General features: G+C 43.9%; 1 protein-coding gene across 11 annotated transcripts in view; it reads right to left on the reverse strand.

Moving 5' to 3' along the window:
* Nucleotides 1–2,974, reverse strand: part of LOC100023014 (tyrosine-protein phosphatase non-receptor type substrate 1) — a 73,892-nt gene extending 70,918 nt beyond the window's left edge. Inside the window, exons 1-2 of one of the 11 annotated variants that reach the window (XM_056812375.1) lie at nucleotides 2,397–2,974; nucleotides 1,542–1,632 (exon numbers count right to left, since the gene is read on the reverse strand). In XM_056812375.1, coding sequence (XP_056668353.1) covers nucleotides 1,542–1,623 — 82 coding nt within the window. In that variant the 5' untranslated portion in view covers nucleotides 1,624–1,632; nucleotides 2,397–2,974. Of the gene's footprint in view, nucleotides 1–1,541; nucleotides 1,633–1,827 lie in introns of all 11 variants that reach the window. The other 10 variants (XM_056812376.1, XM_056812377.1, XM_056812378.1 and 7 more) reach the window with 10 other exon arrangements.
* Nucleotides 2,975–24,842: the final 21,868 nt, after the last annotated feature.

Raw genomic sequence — 24,842 nt, forward strand, 5'->3', positions numbered from 1 at the left:
AGAATATTTGCGGAGAAAGTAATCTGAGACCACAGAATCCAGCCTCCTCATTTAAAGAGGAGTAAACAGTCACAGAGAGGAAAAATGACTCGTCATACATAGAGTAGAATAATATGAAAATATGATGGCCCTTATGCTCGCTCACTAAGGAGCTTAGCACCCTGGTTGCTATAAGGTGGCTCCCTAAGAGTGGGGTTTACTGGTATCAGGGATGGGAAGAAAGGCAGAAGGAAGTGGCAGAATGAGAAGAAACAAGACAGAAAAATAGGAAGAGGGCCATCCCAATGTTATGCTTTCACTGACCACTAGAAAAAAGTCACAGTATTTCAAAGTGTTGGTTGTTGTTTCTCTCAGGAGGTCTTCTGCACCCTTCCCCCTTCCCATGTTAATCTTCCCACCATGCCCCAGACACTGACGGAATGAAATTTAGAGTTCACCAAATGCAGTGAGACCCCCCCCACACACACACACACACTTTCTCTCTTTTTTAAAATTGAAACAGTCACCCTTTCTGGTCATGTGATGGGGGGGGGGGAGAGAGTGTGAGGGAGAGAAAGGGAGGGGGAGAGAGAGAAGGGGAAAGAGAGAGAAGGGGAGAGAGAGATAAAAAGAGAGAGGGAGAGAGGGAGAAAGGGAGAGAGAGAGAGAGAAGGAAGGGGAAAGAGAGGAGAGAGAGAGAGAGAGAGAGAGAGAGAGAGAGAGAGAGAGAGAGAGAGAGAGAGAGAGAGAGAGGGAGGGAGGGAGGGAGGGAGGGGGGGGGCACAGCAGATTCCTCTGATTTCCCAAAAGGAAGGCCCCGCAAAGCATTTAGTTGATACAGTGTCTTAACCTTACTAGCTGAGAAGAGAGGTGTGTGTGTGTTGGGGGGGGACATTGGGGGGGGTAGCATAGTCATTAGGTCAGGTTAGAAAGCGCTGCAGTAGAAATCAGACAGCAGGGAGCAAGGTGGCCCTGTCCTCTTATAGAAGGAAGGGATCTGGCTGCTGAAAGTCCTTTAGCATAACAGGTTTGGGGAGGCCCGGGAGTATGAGGAATTAGTGGCTAAACCCTTTACCAGCTCCATGCCATTCTCCCCTTTGTGCCTCTGGCCTTCTCACCTGTATCCATCCCTCTGTCTACATAAAGCACAGAATCCTAGAATGTTAGAACTGGAAGACTGGAGACCATAGTCCAGCCTCCCCCTAGAGATGACGAAAATGAAGCTTGGAAGAGAGGAATGACTAGCCAAAGATAAAACAGCAAGGAAGTAGCAGATTTGAACCCAGTTCTTCTGACTCCAAGCCCAAAGCTCTTTTCTAAATACTCCAGTTCTTTTCTGTCCAACAGAGCAGAATGCCTGGAAAACATTCCCACTGTGTGTGTTGGTGGGGGGTGGGGGGTGACTAGGGGAGGGGAGAGCAGGAGGGAGGGCAGACTGCAGAGAGAGCCTTACAGGGAGGAGGAGGAAGGAAAGCGGGAGGGAGGAGAGGGAAGCTCCCAAACTGCCACCCCAAAATGCACACGTTGGAGACACCTGGCAGCAGGTGAGCCTCGTCACTTACCTGACCAGCTATGGGACGCTGCCAGGAGCAGACAGATCAGGGACCAGGAGCGGAGCCGGCGAGAGCCTTGGGCAGGCTCCATGGGGCTCTGCTGTTGGAAAGCGAGAGGAAAGCGGCAAGTGAGCGAGGAGCGAGCCCGGTGCGGGCAACCAGACGGGCGGATGGAGCAGAAATATGACAATCTTCTTCTACCTTTCCCTCCCTCGCCCCTCCCCCGTCCCTTCTCTCTCCTCCGCCCCTGCCTCCCCCTCTCCCTCCTCCCCCCAAACCAGAAAAGGGAACTGACCTGGCGCAGCAAGAGAGATGCCACGCCACGGTTATTTTTGAGAAGCCCTCATGTGCAGGGGGGTTGGGGGTGGAGGGGGGTTAGGAGAGAGAAAAGAGGGAAGGGGTTGAGGGGAGGATAGAGAGGTGAGAGAGAGCGGATGGAAGGAGTGTGGACGAGGGGGGAGAGAGAGAGAGACAAAAAAGAGAGGATAAGAGAGAAAGGAGAGAAAGAATGGAGAGGGGAGAGGAGGAGGGAGAAAAAGGGAGGAGAGAGGGCGAGACAGACAGACCCAGACAGACCGACAGACCCAGATCTGGAGAAGGGGGAGGTAACTCGGGCGCTAGGGAGGAAAGCCTAGACAGGAGAGAGGGAAGAGGCAGAGGTAAAGGAAGGAATGAAGAAAAAAGAGAGAGGGGAAGAGAGAGAAGAGAGGAAGAAGGGAGAGAGGCAGAGAAAGCGAGCGAGAGACTGAGAGATAGAAAGGATGAGGAGTGTGTGTGTGTGAGTGTATGTGTATGTGTGTGTTGCGTGCGTGTGTGTATCCGCGCGCGCGCGCGCGCGCGGGAGAGTGCGCCGGCTGCACTGACCTGGTCAATCTTGGCCGTGGTGCCCGTGCGCTGCCCGGGAGCCTTTCCCAAACACTCGGGGAAATCGGCCGCCTTCCACAGGCGATCACATAGTCTGTCCTCCCGCCACCCCCACAACAGCTCAGCCCTAGAGCTCCCGAGTCTGCGCCGGTTTTCCCCCAGCCGCACCTACAATAGCCCGGGATTGGGGCTGCTCCAGCCCCGCGCCCTCCCGGAAGCGCGCAGCTGCCCGTTCCCTTGCTCCAAAAGGCTTCCTTTTCCCTCTTGCTCAGTCCTGCTTCCCCCAGCAGGGTCCTCCTCTTCCTCCTCCCCTTCCTCCCTGGCTGCTGCCTTTCCTCTCTCGATTCCTACGATAACGTCTCCCAGCACCCCCACTCCGCCGTTGCCTAGCATTCGGGACTAAGATGGGGCTCGGTTTTCAACAATGTACCAGTTCAGCAAACCTCTCTACACCCCCCAACCCCTACCACAATCATCCCGAGAAGGGCTCAGCCCGAAATTGATTTAAGGTAGTTTAAAAGGCAACTGTTGGAGTAACGGGAGACAGAGGGCACTGCTACACTTAGAGCAAACTTGTTTTTGTAAGGTCATCTCGGTGTGCTTTAAACATTGTTCTCTTAAGGTAGACTGGAGGAGTTGACCGACCTACCTTGTGGGCACCGGGAAATCCCTTCCAGAGATTCAGTCCCCACTAGGTATTAGCCCTGTACCGAGAGGAAACAACTCATTGCGGAGGTTTCAAAAACCCACCATTCTCAGTGGCACCCCTGTCTGATCCAAGCAGCCACCACCCGCTTTGGGCCAACCTTCTCATCGGAGACTGCATTTAGATCTGGAAAGAAGCTTAGAGATCCGAGGCTCAGGACTGATATGCAATGCCCTCATTTTACAGATAAGAAACTTTGAACTAGTCAAGTAAAGTGACTTCCCCAAGGTCACTCAGGTATATAATGGTGCTAGGACTGAAACTGAGGTCCTCTCTATGAATCTCCAGTGCCTTTTCCTCATTGCCTCCCTTTTTCTTCCAGCTAGAACAGCCAGAGAGACCCTTCCTCCTTCCCTTCCTCTCCCTCCCCCATGCCTATTTATTTCAAAGCTTTCCTGAGGTGGAAAGAGAGATAGAAGAGCAGGAAGTGTATATGTAAAGGGGGGGAGGGGAGAGGAAGGATAGGGTGATGGGGACAAAAATAGAGTGTGTGTAGGAAGGACTTCAACACCGTTTGGAAAAGAAGCAGAAGGGAAGGGAATAGAAGATGGAGAGAAAGGAGAAGTGGAGGTGGGGTAATGAAGCAAAAGATGGCAAGTTGAGAGAGCAAAGAAGGAACCAGGAGGGGATGCTTCCTTGCAGCTAGAGATTAGTTATGTCCTCACCTGGTTAGTGGCCAGATCATCACAGGTGACTCATGCAACAAGGAACAGACTCAGAAAGAAGATTCAAATTCAGACTTGAGTCCTGGCCTCCTAGGTCCAGAGCTAGGTTGGAACCCTGGACTCCAGTTTCCTTCTGCAGATGTGGCAGCAGCTGGAGGAGAAAATTGAAGATGCTGGTGACCTTGTATCCATTCCCCTCTCTGGGTTTTGTTTCCTCACCTGAAAAAAAAATAAGGGAGGGGGAGACTAGATAATTTCCAAGATTTTTTCCAGTGCTAATGTTTCTTAGTCATGTGACCATGTTCAAGTCACTCCCCTGCCTACCTAGCAAGAGTTTGAGGAAAGTATTTTGTAAAGTTGAAAGAATTTTTTAAGTGTGATCTATTATCAATGATAAAAATCTATGATGATCTGGTGAGGATAGGATGGAAATAATAGGACTGAGAAACTTTGACTACCATTAAAAAAAGATTTTGGGGGGGAGAAAATTCTGTCCTATGTTTGATAAGTGGAAGGAGGTATTGGAAAAAGGTGTGTGTGTGTGTGTGTGTGTGTGTGTGTGTGTGTGTGTGTGTGTGTGTGTGTGTGTAGGGATCTGAAATTCCTCTTACCCCCAAAAGATGAGAGAATTGAAGCCAAAAAGTAGGGAAGTGACTTACCCAAGATCATACTGTGAGTTAATGTCTAAATTGGAACCAAATCCTGGCTTTCCTGGCTTTCTAGTTCATTTCATGTCCTGTGTTAATATCTGAATGGCAATGGGAATTGTTGGCACCTGAAAATGGTTGCTGGGAATGATTAAGTCTTGTATATAGATTACAGGAAGTTTGGAGGTTTCTGGGCAGTATGTGAATTGAAAGGAAAATGATATTGCATCTCCCAGGAAAAATCTTACATGCTAAGAGTAGGTCCCTTAGAGTAATGATTTAGTGGAAACACCCCCACCCCACTCCTTTAGATTCAGATGGTACAGAGAATGGAGATCTGGTCCTGGAGTCAAGAAGACCTAAATTCAAGACACTTGCTACCTATGTAATCCTAGTCAAGTCATTTAACCTCTCTTTGCCTCCTCTTCCTCCTCCTCTTCCTTCCTTCTCCTTTTCTTCTTCCTCCTCCTCCTCCTCCTCCTCCTCTTCCTCTTCTTCCTTCTTCTTCCTCATTTTTCTTACATACAAAATGGACATTATAACACACAACATACTTTACAGATTATAAGGAAAGCACCTTGGAAATCAAAATAATATCAGAGATTTGAGGCATAATTATTACCTCCTGACAAGAAAGAACTAAGAGATGTCATTATGAAAGTGACCTATGCCCAGGTGTCTGGGTGACTTTACGGGATGGGAGAGATCTTTCCCAACAAGACTGAATTACTATAGGTTCTTAACAGGACTTAGAGTTAGAAAAGATTTTATAGGCCATCCAGTAGGAATTCTTTTTTTTTTTAAACCCTTACCTTCCATCTTGGAGTCAATACTGTGTATTGGCTCCAAGGCAGAAGAGTGGTAAGGGCTAGGCAATGGGGGTCAAGTGACTTGCCCAGGGTCACACAGCTGGGAAGTGTCTGAGGCCAGATTTGAATCTAGGACCTCCCATCTCTAGGCCTGGTTCTCAATCCACTGAGCTACCCAGCTGCCCCCTCAGTAGGAATTCTTAACCTGGAGTCTTTGAACTTGTTAAGTATTTTGCTAACTATATTTCAATATAATTGGTTTCCTTTATAATTCTACATATTTGATTTTATGCATTTAAAAATTTTTTCTGAGGAGGGATCTATAAGCTTCAGCAGTCTGCCAAAGGGGTCCTCAACACATAAAAGGTTAAGAACCTCTGATTCTCTTCCCCATTGTTGCAATGATCAGAAACTGAGCCCCAAAGAAAGGAAGCCTAAAGCCATGCAGACACAGAGATGAATTTCGAACCCAGGACTTCTGATTCCGAATCCATCAGTCTTTCTACCATATAACTGAGACCTCAATATCAACCAAACCAAACTCCTAGAAGATCTACCCTCACCAAGATACAACACATGAGCACACACACACACACACATACCAGGAAGGGATTAGGAGGCCTGGGGGATTAGTATGGGATGATAATCACACCACCTGCTATTTATTTATATAGGGCCCCACAGTTACCAGAGCATTACTGAGGGGGCTTCACTCCTTCCCAGCTCTCTGGATAATAGGAAACTGGCACTTTGGTGCCAGTACTCTTGACTCCAAACTGTATCTCCCTCTTCCCCTATTGTGTGTAATCCGCAGACTGTATGTGAGGCATCTTTTCTGATAAGTTGAGAAATATGATGATCTGATGAAATATGGTCTCTGCCTTCATAGATCTTATTGTTGAATGAATGAATAAACTACTGAAGCATTTATTAAGCACTTACTATGTGCAAAGTACCGGGCTAAGCACTGGAAATACAATTAGAAAAGGCAGATAAGCCTTACTCTCTAAGAGCTCAAACTCTAATGGAGAAGAAAACACCCTATTGTTTCAGCTCCAAGTCAGATGGAAAGGTCCCATGGTCCTTAGGGTGCGATGGCAAAGCATATGTTAATGCCTCTTGTTTAATGACATTTCCATTAATGAAATCATATCGGTCTGTAGTGTTGAACCATTTGACAGTGTGAAGGACTTTGAAGGCAAGAACTTTCCTTTCTGGGTCTTCATTAGCTGTGTCTGGAGCAATTACAGGAGCTGTGTTCCCAGGCTGCATCTCCACAGGGGTTGCTTCCCAAGATGATGACTGAGGGCACTGAGCTGGAAGCACTGCTAATGCCAATGCTTTTGGGTTCAGGGTCCTGGGCTGTCTCCATCAGAGTCAGAGGGGCAACAGAGTCAAAGCGATGGTGATGGTTTGCCTTGGCAGCTACATGCTTGTCTCTCCCTCAGGCTGACTTGCTGTTTAGTTAGCTTTGTCTGCCTGCCAGGTAAGAAGGGGTACATGACACATCCCCCCAAAACCATAGTGCAAAACAATATGAGATCATGGGGAAATGAGTTTCTCCTGCCACAAAATGGGCTAGTTGATCTCGAAAGTTCCTTCCAACTCTAATATTCTTTGACCCTCTATAGGTAATCAGTGCAAGCTGTAACCCTGGATAGTAACTTAGAAACATGCTAAGGACCTAACTGGATTGCCGTAATAAAAATGCTTTACCTGTATACAGTTGGCTTTCACTCAGTGTGGTAGAAAGAAGTAATGGTTTTAGAGCCAAAGAACCTGGGTTCTGACACTAGCTGTGTGCTTGTGGTCACTTAATCACTTAAACATGGCTGGACTTCAGTTTCCCCATCTGTAAAATGGGGGTAATATTTGCCTTGCCAACCTCACAGGGCTATTATGATTGTGAGGATGTCACTTTATAAGACTTAAAGCACTACAGAAATGTGAAATTTTTGCTGTTTTCATTAGTTTTATTTTTATTTGTTAAATTATTATTACAAATTTTTATTTGTTAATCTATTATTATAATATATATATATATGTGCTGTTTTATTAGTATATTCAAAGAAATAGAGAAAAAAAAAAACCTCCCAAGTAATGAGTAGAACTTTCACAGCTTTATGGGGAGGCCATGAACAAGAATCACATGAGATGAGAAGGTATGAATGAATTGCCATCTAGACCAATGGAAGAAGCACTCACATCTATAAGATTACAGATTCATTGAAGTATATACTAGGCTCCTTCCAGCTCTGAGTTTTACAACCTCTCTCAGGTCCAGTGTTCTGGGTTCTAAAGTTCCTCTCAGGTCCAGTGTTCTGGGTTTTAAGATCTCTCTCAGGTCCAATGTTCTGGGTTTTGATGTCCCTCTCAGGTCCAATGTTCTGGGTTCTGATGTCCCTCTCAAGTCTAACATTCCATATCATAGGGACCCTCCCAGCTCTGACATTCTGTGTTCTAAAGCCCCTCTCAGGTCTGACATTTCCTGTCCTAGGGACCCTCCCAGCTCAAATAGTCTATGGTCTAAGATTTCTTTCACCTCTAAATCCTATTAAGGGATGGAGAATGGGGGGAAGGTGGGGAGGTTGTAGCATAACTGGGAAGAGAGGAAGAGGATGTTATTTAGTAAAAACAAAAGGTAAGCCAACCTAAGGGCTCCCGTCTGTCCACGTCCTGCCCACCTCGGGTTTCCTGGCTCTCTGACAGCATCACACCATTCAAGCAAATGGCACTTTTTGGAGCTCAGCTCTGGGGAAAGGCATCTGGGTTGTGGCAAGGCTGCCTGTTAAGAGTCATCAGCTGAGATGAAAGTGCCACCTCCCTCTGAAGCCAGGCGCCTGGCTTTGACAGTGCCGCTAGTCCTGAGCTGTTTTAGAGACAGAACGCCATAATTAGTAGTTTCCTTCGGAATGCAACACCCACAGCTCTGCAGACAGCTTGCTGTTCTATTCATCAGCAGGGTGGGAGAAGGGGGCTGAGGGAGTGGGCTAAGGACTGCCAGGTTTGAAATACAGTTATTGGGTATTTGGGACATGCAAAGCTTCCTTATTCCCTAGTTGAAACTGCCCCACAGGGGACACAAGTCTGGGGCAGAGAGGCAGGCAGATGATATTGAGGTGATTATCTCATGGCAAGAGAAAAATCAAAACAAAAATGCTTAGACTAGAGAGTCAGGAGATCTGGGTTCTGGCTCCTGATCTGTGTCTAAAGTGCTGTGTGACTTTGGACAAATTTCTGCCCTAATCTGGGTCTTATTTTCTCCATCATAAGAGAGTTGGACCACATCTGCACTCTCAGTACCCTTCCAAGCTCTAAGATTCTATGAGTACATGACATCTCTTGGAGATAACTTGGCATTGCTGATGGAGTCTTGGCTCTAGAATAAAAAAGCCCAGTTTTTAATCCTGTCTTGGACACTTACTACCTGTGTGATCATGGGCAAATCACTGAACCCATTTCTTTGTCTCTAAAATGGGTATAACATTACCTGTGACAAATATCTTATAGAGTGGTCATGAAGATCTATTGAGATAATGTAGGACAAACCCATTTCATATCTTATAACACCATGTAAATTCAGCTATTCTGATTGCTTTTGAAGTTAACAATAACCCTGTAAGGAAATCAGTGAAAGGCCTGCTATCAGGGCAGCTAAGTGACACAGTGGATAGAGCACCAGGCCTGGAGTCAGGAAGACCTGGGTTCAAATCTGACCTCTAAACACTTCCTAGCTATGTAACCCTGGGCAAGTCACCTAACCCTGTTTGCCTGGCCTTTACTGATATTCTTATTGGGGTGTATGTGGTACTCAGGGAGGAGTAATATCTTTGGCATGGAGAGCTTGTCATGCCCTCCTAGGGCAGCTCTCCAGCCTCTGACCCTCACCTGACACCCAGCTCTCACTTGTGGCTCCCAGTAGCTGCTAGCATGTGGCAGTGGCCACACCCCGGGCAATGGCTTCGACAGGCCGGCTAAACCTTGTGAGGGTAGCCATCGGGTCGTCGTGGACCCCTGGTGAACTAGGACTTTGCTCACCCAGCATGTGTGCTTCGAACAGACAGAAGAAACCAATAAGAAGGTTCAACAGCTGAGATGGCGACGCAGCAAGGCACTGTGGAGTGCTCAGGACATGTTGGAGCACAAAGGACAACACGGCCATCCAATGCAGCTGAGGAAGTCTCCAGATGTAATGACTTTTCATGCCATTGGACCCAGGCTTCCAAAGCCAAGAGAGTGGGACTGTCTCTGTGCATCAACTTTTCCACTTAAATCTTCATGCACAAGTGTCTTTGTGCACAAAAACACACAAAGAAAATAGTCATCCTCAGTTACTGAGAGACTACTACTACTACTACTACTACTACTACTACTACTACTACTACTACTGATTCTACCTTAGAATCAATATTTAGTGCCCATTCTAAGACAGAAAGTAAGGAAAGGAAGGAAGGAAGGAAGGAAGGAAGGAAGGAAGGAAGGAAGGAAGGAAGGAAGGAAGGAAGGAAGGAAGGAAGGGAGGGAGGGAGGAAGGGAGGGAGGGAGGGAGGGAGGGAGGAATAAGGAAGGAAAGAAGGAAGGAAGGAAGGAAAGAAGGAAGGAAGGAAGGAATTGTTTTCCCTTTTTTACAAACAGGGAACAGGGATTCCTTATCCAAGGTCCTACAGTGAGTTTTGGCTGACCCAGGCTTGGTACCCACAACTTTTGATTAATAGGAGAGAAGGGACAGTGCAGGAATCTACTAATGAGTTACTATTTAGACGATGCATTTAGGAAGAAAATTCCCCTGGCACGTAGTAGGTGATCCATTCATTTATTGGACTGAGTTGAAAGAAAGAAAGCTTTTCCTAGGCTGAGTCTATTTGAGGTTCAATTTGGGGACCTGCAGGTGTCCACAGCCAGACGGTGTTCTTGCCTGTAACTAAGAGCAGGTGTCTAAATGATGTCCCCATGAAGTAAGCCACAGTCTATATTCATAGAGCTGTACCAGTAGGTCTGTTTCAGATGCTAAGTCAATGAGTATTTATTCAGCACCTACTGTTCAATTCAACTGAGCAACAATTCAGCAAGCATTTATTAATTATACTAGCATCTGACATTTTCCTAACACTTTAGAATTTATTAGTAGTAGTAGTAGTGATGATATAATGATAACACATATAATACTTTATGCTTTATAAACCACTTTTCTCACCACAGTTCTTCGAGATGGGGAGTACAGGAATTATCCCCAATTTTCAGAGGAGGAAACCGAGGTATGATTTGACAATCACACAGCTAGGAAATATATTGCAAAGAGCACTAGACTGCCAAAGAAAAATTGGGTTCAGACTCTATATCCTGTGTGACTTTGAGGAGATTGCTTAACTTCTCTGGGTTTCATTTTCTTCCTCTGCAAAATGAGCGGATTGGAACCTCTTGACACTTATTAGGCTTGTTTTCTTGGCAAAGAGAAAGGTCTTTGGACTGGAAAGAACCTATCAAAAACAGTTAGCAAGTAGTTGAAACCTGAGATAAGTGAGGAAATGGTCATTGCTTTAGCTGCCGAGTTGTCTGCAGACCCAGATAAACTATATCCTAGATCCTGAAAGACCTGGCAGGAAGAGATTGCTGAGCTTTCATGAGTGATCTTTGAAAGATCATCAGAGAGAATAAGAGGTTTTGGAGGACTACAGAAAGGCAAATATTTCCCAGTTTTCAAAAAAGGAGAGGGGATTCTGCAGTAACAGCTCAATGGGTTGGACTTCCAATTCTTGGTAAGATTCTAGAACTTATTAAAGGGATGGTTTGTAAGCATTTAGAAAGGGTAGTAATGATTACTTGGAGCCAACATGCCTTTATCAGGAAGAGATTAGAAAAACTGAACATTTCCTATTTTGACAGGGTTATTAGATCAGGGGAATGTTGTAGACAAGAATTTATCTGGATTTCTTCAAAGCACTGAACAAAATTTCTTGAATTATCCAAGTGAACAAGCTGGAGAGATGCAAGCTAGATGGATAATGCAATTTGGTGAACTTAGAATGAGGTCCTATCAACTTGAAGGGTATCCCTAGGGATCTTTCTTTGTCTCTTTGTTCCCTTTTCCCACCAAAAGTCCAGCTGCTCTGTTAGAGAGGAATCTCCCTGAGGAACAGGTGGGTGTTCTAAATTAACTCTAAAGGGCCAGGCTATAGATCAGTCTGAGTTATAGGACATAGTGGGTGAAGTCTTGGCCTTCCATGGGAATCTTTGCAGATACAAATTTTCTGTATTTTTGACATCTGGCACCTCTGTAGTACCTCACTCTAGCCTATTGTTAGGTTCATGGGATTTGCAGGTTGGACAGGTAGTAAGAAGTAGATATGAAATTCAAATCCACACATTCAACTCTAAAGCTAGTGTTCATCCTACTACACTGTTCATTCTGTAAAGCTTTATTAAAAGGTTCATCTCCACTGTCCGATCACTATAGCACTGTGTTGGATTCTGAGTTTGGAGTATAGGGAGAAGGATTGAAAGTTTGGATAAAAACTTCCTGCCTGCATGAATACAGTAGGAGAATTCTGATTCCAAATCTGGTTCCCTGTGCACTCTACTATACTGCCCTCTCGTACTGAAGTGAATTCTGGTGGGACCCAGGTCTGTGGGGGAAGACAGGGGAAGGGAGAGTTGCAAATTTTCATTTTCATCAAAGGTGCTCTCCTCTTTTCCTCTTCATCTAACTAGATTCTCTCCCTCTCTGGAACTGTTCTCTCCAAAATAACTGATGATCTATGAATTGACAAAATCCATGAGCTTTTTTGGTCCTCATTCTTTGTGATATTGCTTTCTCCTGGCTCTCCTATTTACTGGCCACTCCTCTGTCTTTGGGGCTGAATCACATACCACATTCCATTTTCTAATTGTGTGGGCTCTCTCTCCCTGTCCCCACCAAAGCTACATCTTAGGCCCTCTCCTCTACTAACCTCCTTTTTGGTCATTTCCTCATCTGCCATGGGTTCAGTTATCATCTTTATGAAGAGGACTCCCAGATTTGCATATCCAAACTATTCTGTAGCTGGCCTCTCCTTCTGGTCTTGGGTCTTCTTCTTCCATTGGCAAGTTCCAACCTGAACCTCCATTTTGAGGAAGAGGCCAGACCCACCATGCTTCATTCTATGGATTTCATCACTATACTCCCATTTCAGGTACCTCTCCACCCCTTCCCACCCCTCATTTCATTTCCCAATTGTGTTTTGCCTTCTTTCATTGGAATGTAAAGTCCTGGAGGATGGGGATTGAGTTTCTTTTTATAGCACTTGAATTTGTATCCTCAGTACTTAGCACAGTGTCTTACACATAGTAAATGATGAATAAATGCTTGCTGACTTGATCTGACTGAAACCAAGTTCTTCATCACCAATTTCCTTTTGGACATTTCCCAGTGGATGACCCACAGGAATCTTAAATTTAATGTATCCAAAACAGAATTCATCTTTTCCTCCAAATTTAAACCTTTTCAAAACTTTTCTATTTCTGTCAAGGAAATCACCATCATTTTTGTCTCCCAGGCTCGAAATCTTAGAGCCACCCTGAACTTCATTTCCTTTATTCTGTCACCACTCCACCCCGCCATGTTGAATCAGTTGATGTCTTATTGATTAGACCTCCACAACACCTCGTCTCTATCTTCTCTCTACATCTTCCACCCTAGTTCAGACCCTTATTGCCTCTTGCTTGGACTATTGCAATAATCTCTTGACTAGGCTCCCTGCCTCAGTCCTCTCCCCTGTTTAATCTATCCCCACACAGCTGTCAAAATGATATTCCTGAAACACAAGTTTCTAGTAGCTCCTTATATTCTGAAGGATAACATACAAACTCCTCTATTTGGCATCCAAAAATCCTTTGTAAACTGGCTCAAGCTTATGTTTCCAGGCTCATTACCCACTTATGATCCCACTGCCTTTGCACAGGCCATCCTCTACATGTGGAATGCACTCCTTTCTCACCTTTATCTCTTAGATTCCTGAGCTCCTTTAAAGCTCAGTTCAAGTACCACCTCCTAAACAAGATCTTTCCTTATTTTCCCAGCTGCCAGTCCCTCTTCTCCACTCCTTCCGTTACTTTGTATTTACTTAAAAGTGGCTAGGTTTTACAGTGAGCAGAGTGTTCAACTTGGAGTCAGGAAATTGTTGTTCAGTCATTTTCAATACAGCTCACTTTACAGATGAGGAAACTGAGGCAGCTAACAGGGTGAAGTGACTTGCCCAGAGTCACACAGCTAGTAAGTATCTGAGGCTAGATTTGAACTCAGATGAATGAGTCTTCCTGACTCTAGGCCCAGCACTCTATCCACTTTGGCTTCAGACGCTCCCAGCTATGTGACCCTGGGAAAATCACTTACCATCTTTTGGCCTCAGTCTCCTCATCTGTAAAATGGGGATGATAATAACAAACATTTCCCAGAATTGTTGTGAGGATCAAATAAGATTATACTTGGAAAGTACTTTGCAAACCTTAAAGTGTTATATAATGCTAATTATCATATTTGTATGTGTTACTTCCCTTGAGAAAAAGTAAAGATGAAATTTGAATTCACATATTGAGTCTAAAACTAGTGTGCTTTCTACTACATGATTCATTCATTCAATGAATCAATCAATAAACATTTATTGTGTCTGCTGTATGCCAGGCACTATGGTAAGTGCAAAGGATTCAAAAAGAAGCAAAAGATGGTCTCTGTCCTAATGGCAGGCAAGCAATCAATCAGTCAGTCAAATGAGGAAGAACACAGTGCAAACAAATATATTCAAACAAGCTAATGTACAGAGTAAATAGAAAATAATTAACTGAGAGAGAAGGCATTGGAATTTCCAAGGGTTGGGGAAGGCTTTCTGTAGAAGATGGCATTTTAGATGGGATTTAAAGGAAGCCAAATTCATTCATTCATTCATTCATTCATTCATTCATTCATTCATCAAACATTTATTCAAAGACCTCACCCTATTGGCCTATCACTATAAGCAACTTGAGGGCAGGGAGACTATTCTGGTTTTGTCTTTGTATCTCCAGCAGGAGCATCATACCTATCACATAGTACGTGCTTAATAAATGCTTTTTAATCGACTGATTGATTTCAAGGCCCAGTTAAAGCAGCTTCTTTCTGGAAGCCTCTGCAGCCCTTACTGATCTCCCTCCTCTGATCTCTTCTATCACTTGGAGTCGGTACTACACAATTTAGCACTTAATTATATCCTGTCACGGATCGTTCACTGTGGCTTCATGAGTATTCATCTTGAGAGGCAGCCTGGTACAGTGCAAAGCATGCTGGATTTGAAATTGGAAGACTTGAGTTTGAGTCCTGGCTTTGCTACCTTTTTTTGTAGCTTTGGGCTGATTCTATCACCTCTGAACCTCAGTCCCCTTCTCTGTATAATGGGGATGGCGATATTCACCTGGCCTCTGATGGAGACATATGCCCTCTAAGTTCCCTTCCTGCCCAGCGATGGGTTCCCAGTGGTTGCCAATGAAGTTAATGGCCTCAGGAGAACACAGACCAGGAGAGAGAGGGAGGGTTTTAAGAATGTTTCTTTATTTGGGTGTGCTCTCATTTTTCAAACTCTAAGCCCTCCTGGGGAACTGAGAGCAACCTTATTAGGCTTAAGGAGAGTTGCCTGGCAGGCTGGGAGGAGCTTATGCCTGCCTGTGATAATCACTGGGTTATATGCAGATGGCAAATGTTCTGTCACCAGACTAGAGGGAAGGAGGGGTGGAGGCACAGAGGAATTCCATAGACACTGAGGAGGGAGAACACAGCTCAAAGGAAGAGAGGAAAAAACAAGCAAGCAGTCAGAGTTATGGAGTGTGTCATTCTCTCAGGAAGTCCTGTCCCTAATCTTATTTTATCTTATTTGTAGCATATAAACTCCAGGATTATCTCATTTTTGTATTGGTTTCCCCAGCTGCCTAGACACAGTGTCTGGTATTTAGTAGGTGCTTAATAAATGCTGATGGATTTATCTTATCAATTATCCCTTGCCCTAGGTAGTAGGACTGAGTGGAAAGGGAGCAAAATTTTCAGAGGACTTAGGTTCAAATTCTGACTCATCCACTTACTTGTGTAATCATAGGTAAGTTGCTTAACTCCCAGGAACTCATATTCTTTTTTATAAAATGATGGGGTTGGACCTGATAGTGTCTGAGGTTGCTGCCATTTCCAAATCTGTGAGCCTATACTTAGCTTAACTTAATTTATTACCTTATAATCATAGTATAGAAATGGGGATACACTGGTAAATTTTTTAACAATGGGGGGGATGTACTCAAGACATTCTTTTATGTTGAATCTAAATTATAAATGTTTTCCCTATCACTTTCTTAAATCTAGAAAATTGACAAAACAATGGCAAGTTCTGATTTGTAGCATCTGCCCATTTCTTTTCTCCTTCCTTCCTTCCTTCCTTCCTCCCTCCCTTCCTTCCTTCCTTCCTTCCTTCCTTCCTTCCTTCCTTCCTTCCTTCCTTCCTTCCTTCCTTCCTTCCTTCCTCCCTCCCTCCCTCCCTTCCTTCCTTCCTTCCTTCCTTCCTTCCTTCCTTCCTTCCTTCCTTCCTTCCTTCCTTCCTTCCTTCCTTCCTTCCTTCCTTCCTTCCTTCCTTCTCTCCTGTCTTAGATCAGTAAGGGCTAGGCACTGGGAGTTAAGTGGCTTGCCCAATGTCACCCAGCTAGGAAGCATCTGAGGTCAAATTTAAACTTGGGACCTCCTGAACCCAGCCCTGGACCTCTAGCCACTGAGCCACTAGCTGCCTCCATTTGCTGATTTCTGAGATGTGAATATGGGCATTGAAATTTTAACAATCAACTCTCCTCAGAGATACCTCAGACTTCTCATCTATAAAATAAGGAACCAGGACCCAGTGGTATTCCAGTTCCCTATCTATGGTCTATTTAAGCATCATGCTGACTGCAATTCACCTGAAAGTTCATCACATCAGCCTCCTTGGTTTCTGGGAGGACCTGTGGAATATAACTCCCCAGAAAAGGAAGTGTACTTTCCCACCCTGAAAACTGATTTTCTAATCAGTCATTCCCACCTTGAAAATCATGTATTTGCTCAGGGGCTCAGGTTCTTAGGTTACCTGCTTTCTGAAGTGGCTATTTCATTGCCCAAAACAAAACCAAATGTGTTCCTAGCATGTTGAAAGGAAGTTGCATGTGTGAAGATGAAAAGGACAGTAAGGGACTCTTATGAAATAAAAAAGTTCATATGTAAAGCCCAACAGCTTTCTGGAAGAGGATGTTCCAGAAACTCATTTTCCTGATTTGTTAGATGATGGGGTTGGACTAGATGGTCTCTAGCTCTGATATTCTATATTCTATGTTCTAAAGTCCCTTGGTCATTTCTAGCTTTAACATTTTATTTTCTACATTCTATATTGTAAGGTTCCTTTTTTTTGCTCCTTACATTCTATGTTCTAAGGTCATTTCAATTGTAAGGTCCTTTAGAAGTAAGGACTATGTCATTTTTCACTTTTGTATCCCAAGCATAGCATCTTGTACAGTAGAAGTTTAATAAATGTTTGTTGACTTGAATTAAGGTCTCTTCTAGCTCTTACATTTTGTGTTCTAAGTTTCCTTCCAGCTCTGGCATGTCATGGCTTCCCATTGCCTCTCAAATGAAGTCCATATTTCTCTGCTTGACATTCAGAAACATCCACAATCGAGCCTTATCCTGCACCTTGAGGCAACTTGGATTGTTTTCCATCTCCCCAACACATCCCTCACTCTCTTGCCTGTATGCATTTGCTTACGCTATCCCTAAACCCCAATTGTCCTCTTTTCTTTTCCCTGTAAGTCTCCATTTGACTGAGCCATCGCTAGTCATCTTGACTTTTGTCTTCCAACTGGACTTCAAGATGACTCTAGAAAAGAGAGTGAGGCTGACAACTTTTTGCAACTCTGCTGCTTAAAATCCAATTCATTTCCAAGTCAAGACATCGCCTCCTGATATCATTGGTCCTCTTTGAAAACAAAAGGACTGAGCAAGTCTCCATTTGAAATCCTTTAAGGTCTACTGCCAAAGTCAACTGTCCTCAAGATTCAATTGGCCCAGAGGACTAAGGCTGTCATCTTTGAAGTAATTTCCTGGTAGCTCAAGACATTAACTTTCAGCCCGGATTGGACTCCTCAGATTTCATGGGCTTCCCATTGTCCTAGGATAACTCTTGGGATGGCATACCTTCTGAATGGGTATACAATCATGGTGAAAGCAGAGGCTGAGAGAGCTATCTTCAAATGAACCAACAGTGTCTTTGCTAAATATCCTTTTCTTGCTTTTGTTGAGGAAGCTTCCTTTCGTTAAAGGATATTTGATTTACTAATGTTTGGTTCTGGTTCTGGTTCGGTCCCAAACCCCAACCACCAGACAGCCCTGAGTCACACTTGACCCAGAACATGGAGAGTATTCAACTGGGGTATTTCCTTTCCATAATTACTTTTCTCATATCAATTTCCCCTGTTAGCACTTCCAAGAGAGCACTGAATGAACCTGTCCTAGGAGCTACTGGGAAAACGCAGTGGGGTCCCTGGGCATAGCAGGCTTGACATAGAGGCTATGCAATGGTCACTAAGGGAGGTGAACCCTCTTCATAGCTTTGGTCAGTGAGCCATGCTAGCTGAAATTCCCGCTCCAAGCCACCCAATTGGCCCATCTGCCTACGGTTCTCATTTGCAATTATACGTCTCCAACCTAGTTTAATATTTAATAACTGAGCAGCTATCCTTTCCTGGCAGCCACTTAAGTCCCTGATTGCCTCTTGTTTGAACTTGGCCTGGAGTGAGCTGGAAGTGTTCAGAGGTTAAGTAATTATACCGATCACCATGTTGGCATACCCCGCCAATCCAGTGAGCTCCGGAAGGGGGAGGCTCTGATAGCTTGGGGTTTGTCGACATCAGAACAAGGAACCTGGCATGTTGTGAAATTATTCTGACTTGCTCTAGCATGCTGGTGCCAGCCCCCATGGGCTCTACTGGCTCATGCCCTTTGGTGCCCAGAGGAGGGAAAAGGCAAAGTATCAATAGTGCTTCTTGGAATGAAAGGATAGAGTGGTGGAAAGCATATTGAACTTGGGATTCCAACCTTGACTCTTAATACTAGCTGTGGGTGTATCAACAAATCACTTAACCAATCTAACCTTCATTCCCTCCTCTACAAAATGGACATCATGCGATGTTTGACTCAGACAGCAGACAGGACTATGAAGTCCCCCTCATCTTAGAGATGAAGAAACCAAGGCCCCTGAATGTAAAAAGACTTGTCTAAAAGCATAGAATTACAGGACTCTGAGCTAGAAGGAAATTTAAAGGTTATTTAGTCAGCTCCTTATTTTAGAGAGCATGAAACCTGGGGATTGGCTCAAGGCGACACAGTAACTCAGTTAAGATTAAACCCAGGCCTGTCTTCTGCATGCAAATATATTGATAACCCATATAGTACTTACTCCATATCATTTAACGTACATGGGCCTCAGTGTCCTCATCTGTAAAATGAGTGGGTGGACTTCAAGGGCTGCTCAAGTTCTAGGATCTCATCCTAGAATCTTAGTGTTGGAAGAGAGGTCCTTTATAAACCTTGAACCACTATAGATGTGTGAGCCCTGGAAGGAAGGCTTCCTCATAGCAGGAAGGGCTGCATTATCCTGAATAGCCAAGGTTCTACAGAGCCTTGACTTCCCAGAATGGCTCAGGGCTCTTTGATAACAATCTCTGTGCCACAGAAGGGATTTGATAAGAAGGTTGACCTTGATTGGCAACAGCTGGGCCCTTCATGCCTCTGTGCATGTCCTACAGCCAAACACAGAGATTCAAGAGTCCTTAGGGGTAATTTAGTCTGACCCTTTTCTATTATGCAGATGAGAAAACTGAGGCCCAATGAAGAGGATGAACTTTCCTGGGAATAGTATGGTTTCAGGTTTGCTGGATCAAATTCCTAGTTTGCCATTTCCTAGCTGTGAGACCCTGGGAAAGTCCCTTAATTTCTCTGGGCTTCAGTTCCCTCATCTAGAAAATGAGTGGTCGAACTATTAGGTCCTTTCCAGCTCTAAATCTATGACCCTATGAGGTTGTAAAACAGGGTAGCTAGGTGGTACAGTGAATAGAGCACCAGCCTGGAGTCAGGAAGTTCTGAGTTCAAATCTGGATTTGGACAATTATGCTAGGAAGTGTGTGACCCAGAGTAAGTCACTTAAACCTGTTTACTTCAGTTTTGTCATCTCTCAAATGAAATAGAAAAGGAAATGGCAAACCACTCCAATATACTTGCCAAGAAAACCCTAAATGGGGTCACAGAGACTTGCATTGACTGAAATGACTGAACAATGATGAGGCTATGATAGAGAATGGCCAAGGTCTCTTTGCCAATCCTAATTCATCATGGTGTCAGGGAAAGAGGCTTTGGTTAGGTGTCAAGAAATATGGGTTTGAATCCATCCTGGTGCTTCTATTTACTATCTCTGTGACCTTGGGCAAGTCACTTAACTTTTTTCCTAGCCTCAGTTTTCTCGTGTAAAAATGAGAACAGTCTATTAGGACCTTCCAGTTCTGAATCTTATGATTCTGGTGTGAAAGTCAAGGTCTTTATACCTCAGTCTTCTCATCTATAAAACAAGGAACCCAGACTCAATGGTATTCTAGTTCCCTATCTATGGTCCCGTGTGATAGTGGGTATGATCTCCTAATATCTGTCTGAGTTCAGGAAGTGATAGGATGGAGAGGTGGGATAGGATCAACATCAAGCTGTATGACTCTGAGCAAGTCACTTAACTCAGATTGCCTAGCCCTTGCTGCTCTTCCATATTAGAATTGATACTAAGACAGAAGGTAAAGGTTTGATGAGAGAGAGAGAGAGAGAAGAGAGAAGATCTGGCTCTGTCTACTTTTACATTCAGGAATTCCTCACATTTGAATAGAATTTTACAACTTCTATGCAAATCTTATTGGATCCTGTCATCAGTCTTGTGAGATAGAATCATAGACCATCAGAATAGGAGAGAGAACCTTAGAGAACATCTAGTCTAACTATAGCCCAAGTTTCCTATTTGACAAGGGGAAAGATGTGACTTGTACAAGGTCACATAGTCAGTAATAATAACCTTTTTTTAAATTAAATTTTATTTTTGTTCAATTACATGTAGAAATAATTTTTGACAATTATTTTCTAACATTTTTGCAATATAGATTTTCTTCCTTCACCCTTCCCCTAGATGGTCAATAGGTTATACCAGTGCTTTTATGCAATACATATTTCCATATTCCCCAAGTTGTGACTGAAGACACATCATATATACAATAAAACTCATGAAGGAAATAAAGTGAAGGATGGAGTGCTTTGATCAGCAATCAGTTTCCAACAGTTCATACTTTGGCTGTGAATAGTGGAGTTTTGCTTTTTGTTTTTTAGTATGAGTCCTTTGGGGTTATCTTAGAATGCTGTTTTGCTGATAATGGTTTAGTCTTTCAGAGTTGATCATCATACAATGTTTCTGTTTCTATATACACTGTTCTCTTGGTTCTGCTTGCTTCTCTTTGTATCTGTTCATATAAGTCTTTCCAGGTATTTCTGAACTCATCCTATTCATCATTTCCAATGGAGCAATAGTATTCTATTACAACCAAATACTCAGTTTCCAATTCTTTGACCCTACAAAAAGTAGTTCACACTTTAAAATACCGGTTTACAGTGGCTTTCATCATAATAGTTCTTTGAGGTGGGTACTATTTTTTTTTTTATGACTTGTGATTTCAATTAGCATAGAGGACTCTGATTTAGAGAAAGTTCCCCTATCATGAAGATCCTTGGTACCAACTATGTGTCCTATAGTCTGAGAGAGAATTACTTGGGATGTTGAAAGATTTAGTGACTAACCTGCTGTCAGGGGCAGGCCTTGAATCCTTCCTGACTCAGGACAGTCTCTAGTACAAGTATTATTGTCCCTATTTTAAAGATGAAGAAACTGAGGCTCATAGAGGGGGAGAGGCTTGACAAGTAAATGTGTTGGAAATTAAACCTAGGTCTTCTGACTTCAAGTCCAAGGTTTTCTCCACTACTCCTGAGCTCAGGTTCCATTGCCTCCTCCTGGGGGTGTCATAAGGGTTTATTAGCTTTTTAAAGCTGGGTTCTAACCCTTCCCACTATCCCTACTAGCTCACTTAGACACAGAGGATCTCTAGCCCTTTTCTTCTCAGCTAACAGGCTACATTTGTTAATGAAATAACAAGTCACTTTATCCATTATCTGATGCAAATGACTTTTGTTGTCTGCACCAGTCCTTATTATTCAGCTCTCCAAGCACAGGAGACCTTCTGTTTTCACTCTGGTCTGCTGATTTCCAACCCCTTCCCCCCCCAATCCAGATGGAGCTACTACACCAGTAGACTTACAGGGCCAAAGCCCGATGGAAAAGATTAAGAATCCTGGGTGCCCAATCAACCAACATTTGTTAAGCATTTGTTAAGCACTAGGTCTTGAGTATATAAAGACAAAAGTGAGATACTGCTCTCAAGACATCCCCTCAAAGCAAACTGTCATTTTCAGATGAGGAAACTGAGGATCAGAGAAGATATGCCCAAAGTCCCACAAGACTTTGAGCAGCAGAGCTAGAACTCATTTCCAAGTCTTCTGAACTTTTTCCTCTAGACGTCACTGATCAGAGGGAAGCAAAGTTCCCCAAACACCCAATTTTGCCAAGGACTGGCTCTAATTTTGTCTTTCCCTATGAAGCATCAGACCTAGGAGCTGTGACTCCATTGCTACACCTGTGGGATCTTTAGTAAGTCCTTTCCCTTCTCGGGATCATGGTTTTACTCGAGAGATTTGGACTGGATTCTTTCCTTTTTTTTCTTCTGGGAAGGAAACAGGGTTAAATGACTTGTTGTGGGTCATATAGCTAGTGTCTGAGGCTAAATTTGAACTTGGGAAAATGAGTCTTCCTGACACCAGACCGTACTAAATGATTACTAATGTCACTTTCATTGCTAAGATTCTATGTCCTGTTTTCTAAGGCCTTTATTTCCAGGATCAAATATAAAATCCAATATTTGGCATTTGAAGCTCTTTATAATGAGGCCCTTCATACCTTTGCAGTCTTCTGACACCTTACTACCCTGTACTCTGTGGCTGAATAGCACAGGTCTCTTTGTTCCTTTTATAGGATACTCCCATCTCTTGACTTCAGAGCTTTTATTTCTTTCTCTCTTCCTTTCTCTCTCTCTCTTTCTTTTTCTTCCTTCCTTCCTTCCTTCCTTCCTTCCTTCCTTCCTTCCTTCCTTCCTTCCTTCCTTCCTTCCTTCCTTCCTTCCTTCCTTCCTTCCTTCCTTCCTTCCTTCCTTCCTTCCTTCCTCCCTCCCTTCCTCCGTTCCTTCCTCCCTCCCTCCCTCCCTGCCTCCCTGCCTCCCTCCCTCCCTCCCTCCCTCCCTCCCTTCCTTCCTTCCTCCCTCCCTCCCTCCCTGCCTCCCTCCCTTCCTTCCTTCCTTCCTTCCTTCCTTCCTTCCTTCCTTCCTTCCTTCCTTCCTTCCTTCCTTCCTTCCTTCCTTCCTTCCTTCCTTTTTTACCTTTTACCTTAGAATTGATACTAAGTATTTGGTTCTAAGGTAGAAGAGTGGTAAACGTTAAGTTATTTGCCTAGGCTCACACAGTTAGGAAGTATTTGAAGCCCAATCTGAACCCAGGACCTCTAGTTTCCAGCCTCTGGCTCTCTATGTGTGAGTCACCTCGCTACTTCTGACTCAGAGCATTTTCCCTGGCATTCTCCATCCCTGGAATGCTCTCCCTCGTCCTCGACCTCCTGATCTTCAAGCCTCAGCTAAAATCCCACCTTTCATAAACTGTTCTGGGTCTCCTTAATGCCGGTTCATTCGGTGTATATCTTGAATGTTCGTAGATTTTTTTTTTATGCCATCTCCCCATTAGACTGTGAGCTCTATGAGAGCAGGGGCCATTTTGGGCCTTTTCTTATGTGCTTAGCACCTTTCTTGGTGCTTAGTGCAGTCCCTAGTGTATAGTAGGTGCTTAATTAATGGTTAATTGAGCAATTGTTCATTAATAAATAAATAAATAAATAATTGGAAAACTAGTTGCCTCTTGACTATTGATTCCATAGTCTGTATTCTAGAGTGCCTTTTCCAGCTCTTATGTCTAAGTTCTAAGGGCCCTTCTAGTTCCGACCTTGTGTGATTCTGTGATAATCAGACCCACTGTTGGAATCTTGTTAAAGGGCTGTGATGAGAAGCTTCCCAGCCCTGAGAAAACCTGTTTCTGGGAGGGAGTGCCAAGTGTTCCGGGCCTCTTTGACCCTTAGCAAGGGTTCTGAAGAGGATGGAAATGAATTCCCTGTCAGGGCCCCCCTCCACGTGAGGCTGGCTCTGGAAGGCAGCAGCCCAGCCCTGGTTTTGGCAGTGGGCTCTGTAGAGGGCCGAGCTGCAGCCAGCCCTCTCTCTCACAAACAGCGCCCGATTGTTCACTTTGGCTCCCTGTGGGCTCTGAGGAATTTGGTTTGGTAATTCTCTCACAGGGAGCCCGGAAGGCCAGCCAGACTGCTTCCGGCTCAGGGGTGGCACCGAGCAGCCCAGAGTCCCATGTGGAGCCCAGCAGAAAATAGGAATCCGAGGCCCTGCCAGGTAAAGTGTGGGGGCTGAGGCAAGCCTCTTCTGTGGGCGGCATGGCATAATAGACAGAATACCAAATCTGGCATCCAAGAATCTGGGTTTGAATTCAGCCAACTGGGCCAAATCATATTGCTACTTTGGGCCTCAGTTTCCTCATCTTTAAAATGATGGGGTTGTAGTAGGTGATTACTAAATTCTATGTTCAAATTTCTACTTATATAATTTTCTATATATAATTATATATCTAAATTTTGTGTGTATATATGTATATATACATACATACATATAAATATAAAATTCTAAATCCTATAATCCCCTTCCTATATCTGGCATAGATCATGGGATTTAGATCTAGAAGGGACCTTAGCACAGGGGTTCTTAACCTGGGGTTTATAGACCCTTCCAAGAGGTTTGTGGATATATTTCAAGCTGTCTATACACTTGGAAGAGAAAAATTACACTTTCAAATAACATAATTTGTGTTTTTATTTTTATATATTCTAATACTATATCATATATACTATATTAGTACATCTAATAATTATATTATTATTACTTATCTATTATTCTATTCAGCATTATTCTAAAAAGGGCTCCAGAGGCCTCACCAGGCTCCTAGAGGGATCCACAGAAGGGTATACTGGTAAATGCTTAACAATTAAGGTCTTTGGAAACAAATTTACCCAGGATACACTTTTAAGTTTAATCTGCATAATTAACATTTTCTCCATCATTTTTCTAATTTTTCTAACACAGTCAATAAGACAATCTACCAAGCTTTGAGTGGTAGCAATTGGCAGTTTCCCAGGTGGCAAATGCTCACCCTGAAAATATAATCACAGGGCAGCTAGGTGGCTCAGTAGATAGCCAGGCCTAGAGATGGGAGGTCCTGGGTTCAAATCTGGCCTCAGAAACTCCCTAGCTGTGTGACCCTGGGCAAGTCACTTAACCCCCATTGCCTAGCCCTTACCCTTCTTTGCCTTGGAACCAATGCATAG

Source organism: Monodelphis domestica, chromosome 1, assembly GCF_027887165.1.
Source record: "Monodelphis domestica isolate mMonDom1 chromosome 1, mMonDom1.pri, whole genome shotgun sequence".
Lineage (NCBI taxonomy): Eukaryota > Metazoa > Chordata > Mammalia > Didelphimorphia > Didelphidae > Monodelphis > Monodelphis domestica.